The 4,939-nt window shown below is 39.4% G+C and overlaps 1 protein-coding gene across 1 annotated transcript; it reads left to right on the forward strand.

Annotated features, from left to right (window-relative positions):
• The first annotated feature begins 4,454 nt into the window (after nt 1-4,454).
• On the forward strand, nt 4,455-4,643 carry LOC132348084 (metallothionein-1A-like). The gene has a single exon (XM_059895247.1). It carries the CDS (start codon nt 4,458-4,460, stop codon nt 4,641-4,643), a length of 186 nt encoding a protein of 61 aa, XP_059751230.1. The 5' UTR covers nt 4,455-4,457.
• Nucleotides 4,644-4,939: the final 296 nt, after the last annotated feature.

Raw genomic sequence — 4,939 nt, forward strand, 5'->3', positions numbered from 1 at the left:
GCATGTGGGATCTTCCCAAGCCAGGGCTCGATCCCGTGTCCCTTACATTGGCAGGTGGATTCTTAACCACTGCGCCACCAGGGAAGCCCAAAATGTATATGTTTGAAAAGATATAAAAGGATGTATCTATAATGTTACCAATTATTATCTCTGGCAATAGATTATGAGTGATTTGAGAAAGCTATCTTATTTTCTAAATGTTTATGGTAAACTTATGTAGATGGATAATAAAATACAATCCTGAAAAATTACAAAGGGAAAGATTTCCAGTACTGCCCTCATGAGAACATAGAGCAATTTTCTTCCACAAAAAACAAGCATAAAACTAGACAAAATTATTCTAACAGAGCACTGGAAAATGACCAAAGGCAGGTAACAACTTGAAAAATCTTTATTCAAGAAAAACTGCTGCAGAGGGCAGAGACTGAATTCTTGGCCTTTATGCCTGGGGGTGTCAGATCTCTCCAGCAAGGGCAGCAAAAACTCACAGCTTCACTGGCCAAAGATGATGGACATGGTTCAAAGGTGGCATATTTAACAGGGAGATATTGAAAATGAGAGAGCCGTATATGATGATTAATTTATATTTCAACTTGACTGGGCTAAGGGATGCCAAAAAAGCTAGTAAAACATTATTTCTGGGTGTGTCTATGAGGGTGTTTCCAGAAGAGATTAGCAGCATTTGAATCTGTAGACTAAGTAAAGAAGATAACCCTCAACAATGCAGGTGGGCATCATCCAATCCACTGAGGGCCTGAAGAGAACAAAAAGGCAGAGGAAGGGTGAATTTGCTCTCTGTGCTTGAGCTGGGACATCCATCTTCTCCTGCCCTTAGACATCAGCATCCCTTGTTCTTAGGCCTTTGGACTCAGACCAGGACTTAAACCATTGGCCCCCTGATTCTCAGGCCTTCGGACTTGGGCTGAAATTACACTGGCTTCCCTGGTTCTCCAGCTAGCAGATGGCAGACTATGGGACTTCTCAGCCTCCATACTTGGGTGAGCCAATTCCTATAATAAATCTCCTCTTGATATGGGGATATATGTATATGTATAGCTGATTCACTTTGTTATAAAGCAGAAACTAACCCACCATTATAAAGCAATTATACTCTAATAAAGGTGTTTAAAAAAATAATAATCTCCTCTTTATATTTATATCTATATATCCCACTGTTCTGTTTCTCTGGCAAACCCTGACTAATACACCACAGAAGGGTTAAGACAACAAATTCTTCACACATCTTCAGCTGAATGCTAAACTAAGCATAAATGTAGGAGAACCCAGAGAGCCCAGAGAAAATGGAAACCCTGGGACACTTAAAAACTTTCTCCCTCTTCTTCTTAGCATGCCTGAAACTGGAACCTTTGAATGAGCTGCTCAACCCACCCAGAGTTCAGGTTGCAAAGGGTTAAATCCTTATTGGCTTGAGGTGTCTGAGCACAACCTATGCCCACTCATTGGCTGACCCTGAACTATTCAGAAACAGGGGAGAGCCCTAGGGAGCCAAGCTAAAATAGAAAAAAAAAATTAAAATGAGCAGAAAGATCAGTAGCTTCATGCTGTGGGAGAGACAGAGTTTGCAGCTCAGGTCCAGGCAAGTTAATTGCCTACTAAAACAGAAAAATCAACAACCTCAGAAAAACAAAATAATCTAGAGTTGTTGCCACAATGTATTATCTACAATGTCAGGTTTTCAACCAAAAATGACTGTACAGGCAAAGAAACAGGAAAGGTGACCCATATCGAGGGAAAAAAAGAAAAGCAGTCACTAGGAATTGACTCTAAGTGGGACCAGATGTTGAATATAGATTTTTTGAAAGCTAAAAAAATATATTATAAATATGTCCAAAGAATTGCAGGACTGTGTATTCAAAGAATTAAAGGAAAATACACTAAGTGAGAGTGAATAAATAGAAACTCTCAACAGAGAACTATAAACTAGTTTAAAATCAAATAGAAATTCTAGAGCTAAAAAGTACAGTAACTGGAAAAAAAAGTTTAAATCCACCAGATGGGCTCAATATCAAATGTGAGGTAACAGAAGAAAGAAACAGTGAACTTGAAGATAAATCAGTAGAAATTCTCCAAACTGAAAAACACAGTTTGAGGGAAAAGACTGAGGAAACATCAACAGAATCTCAGAAATCTTCAGGACAGTATCAAGCACTGCAACATATGTTTCATTATAGCCCCAAGAGAGAAAAGGGATAAGTGGGGAGAAAAATATTTGAAGTATAATGGCCAAAATCTCCCCAAATTTGGTGAAAACATTGGCTAAAAGATCCAAGAAACTCAACAAGAAGAATAAATACACAGAGAATCACACCTAGATACATCATAGCCACACTGCTCAAAGACAAAGATAAAATCTTGAAAGCAGCAAGAGAAAAAAGACACATATCACATATTGAGGAACAGCGATATGATAGGCAGCTGAGTTCTCACCAGAAATAATGGAGGCCAGAAAACATTGGAATGACATATTCAAAGTGCTGAGGAAAAATCTTGTCAACAAAGAATTCTCTATACAGTAAAATTATCCTTCAAAATAAGGGTGAAATAAAGACATCTACAGATAAATAAACACTGAGCAAATTTGTTGCTAAAAGATCTGCATTACAATAAAAACTAAAGGAAAACTGAATAAAAACTTTTAACTAAAGGGAAATGATACCTGCAGTAATCCAAATACACATGCTGGAATTAAGAGCACTGAAATTGGTAACTGTGTGATATATTTTTTCTTTTGTTTTATTAATTTATTTAAAAGATATATGACTGTTTAAAGCAAAAATTATTACACTGTGTATCTAGGTTTGTAACACATATAGGTGTAATATATGTGACAACAATAGCACAAAGAAAGGTGGGTAATTGAACTATGATGCTGCAAATTTGGTGAAAGTCATTATTCATTTGTATTAGATTGTGGTAAGGTAAAAGTGTATACTGCAATGCCTAGAGAAATCACTAAAAACCTACAAAAATATCAAAAAAAAGAGAATTAAAATCATGCATTTTAAAAGATTTGTTAGTGGGTACAGAGTGAACATATCTCAACATAGTAAAAGCTATTTATGACAAACCTACAACCAATTTAAAACTCAATGGTGAAAAGCTGAAAGCTTTCTTGCTCAAATCCAGAACAAGACAAGGATGCCCACTCACACCACTTCTATTCAACATAGTATTAGAAGTCCTAGCCCCAGCAATTAGCCAAGAAAACGAAATAAAAGGCATCCAAATTGAAAGGGAAGAGGTAAAATTGTCATTGTATGCAGATGACATGATGCTATATATAGAAAAACCCTGGGACTTCCCTGGTGGTGCAGTGGTTAAGAATCTGCCTGCCAATGTAGGGGACACAGGTTCGATTCCTGCTCTGGGAAGATCCCACATGCCGCGGAGCAACTAAGCCCATGCACCACAGCTACTGAGCCTGCGCTCTGGAGCCCACAAACCACAACTACTGAGCCTGCATGCCACAACTACTGAAGCTCATGCACCTAGAGCCCGTGCTCCACAACAAGAGAAGCCACGACAATGAGAAGCCTGCGCACTGCAACAAAGAGTAGCCCCCACTCGCCGCAACTAGAGAAAGCCCTCGCACAGAAACGAAGACCCAACAAAGCGATAAATAAATAAATAAATAAATAAATAAATAAATAAATAAATAAAATTTTTAAAAAAATAAAAAGAAAAGCCCTAAAGACTCCACACAAAAACTACTAGAATTGATAAACAAATTCATCAAGGTAGCAGGATACAAGATTAACATATAGAAATATTCGTTGCATTTCTTAACACTAACAATGCAATATCAGAAAGGGAATGTAAAAAAAAAAATACCTTTTAAAATTGCACACACAAAAAAATAAAATACTTAGGAATAAACCTGACCAAGGAGGTGAAAGACTGATATGCTGAGAACTATAAAACATTAATAAAGGAAATTGAAGATGATTCAAAGAAACAGAAAGATATCCCATGCTCTTGGACTGGAAGAATTAATATTGTTAAAATGAAAAAAAAAATGGTACTGATGAACCTAGTTACAGGGCAGGAATAAAGAGCGAGACATAGAGAATGGACTTCAGGACACGGGGTGGGAGGGTGAAGCTGGGGTAAAGTGAGAGTAGCATCAACATACGTACACTACCAAATGGAAAATAGTTAGCTAGTGGGAAGCAGCAGCATAGCACAGGGAGATCAGCTCGGTGCTTTGCGATGACCTAGAGGGTTGGGATAGGGAGGGTGGGAGGGAGGCTCAAGAGGGAGGGGATATGGGGACATTTGTAGGCATATGGCTGATTAGCTTTGGTGTACAGCAGAAACTAACACAGTACTGTGAAGCAATTATACTCCAGTAAAGATCTATTTAAGTACGCCCCCTCGATGTCCTTGCCATCTTTCGTACTGCAGTCTCTGGACCCCAGCCTCCGCTTCCTCTCGCCATGAATCCCAACTGCTCCTGTGCCGCAGGTGGATCCTGCACGTGTACCGGCTCCTGCAAATGCAAAGAGTGCAAATGCACCTCCTGCAAGAAGAGCTGCTGCTCCTGCTGCCCCGTGAGCTATGCCAAGTGTGCCCAGGGCTGCATCCGCAAAGGGGCCTCGGACGAGGGCAGCTGCTGTGCCTGAAGGAGGGGAGGACCTGCTCCCAGGTGTAAATAGAGCAACGTGCACAAACCTGCATGTTTTTTTATACAACCTGACGCGTTTGCTACATTCCTCTTTTTTTTTTTTTTTTTGACCTATAAAATACAAGAATGATAATAAAAGTGGTTGGCTTTAAAAAAAAAAAATCTATTTAAAAAAATATTTATAGGGCTTCCCTGGTGGCACAGTGGTTGAGAGTCTGCCTGCCAATGCAGGGGACACGGGTTCGAGCCCTGGTCTGGGAAGATCCCACATGCCGCGGAGCAACTGGGCCCATG

The sequence above is a fragment of the Balaenoptera ricei genome, chromosome 1 (assembly GCF_028023285.1).
Source record: "Balaenoptera ricei isolate mBalRic1 chromosome 1, mBalRic1.hap2, whole genome shotgun sequence".
Classification (NCBI taxonomy): Eukaryota; Metazoa; Chordata; class Mammalia; order Artiodactyla; family Balaenopteridae; genus Balaenoptera; species Balaenoptera ricei.

Coding starts and splice junctions, on each gene's coding strand:
- LOC132348084 (XM_059895247.1), top strand. CDS start 4,458: ATGAATCCCAACTGCTCCTGTGCCGCAGGTGGATCCTGCACGTGTACC.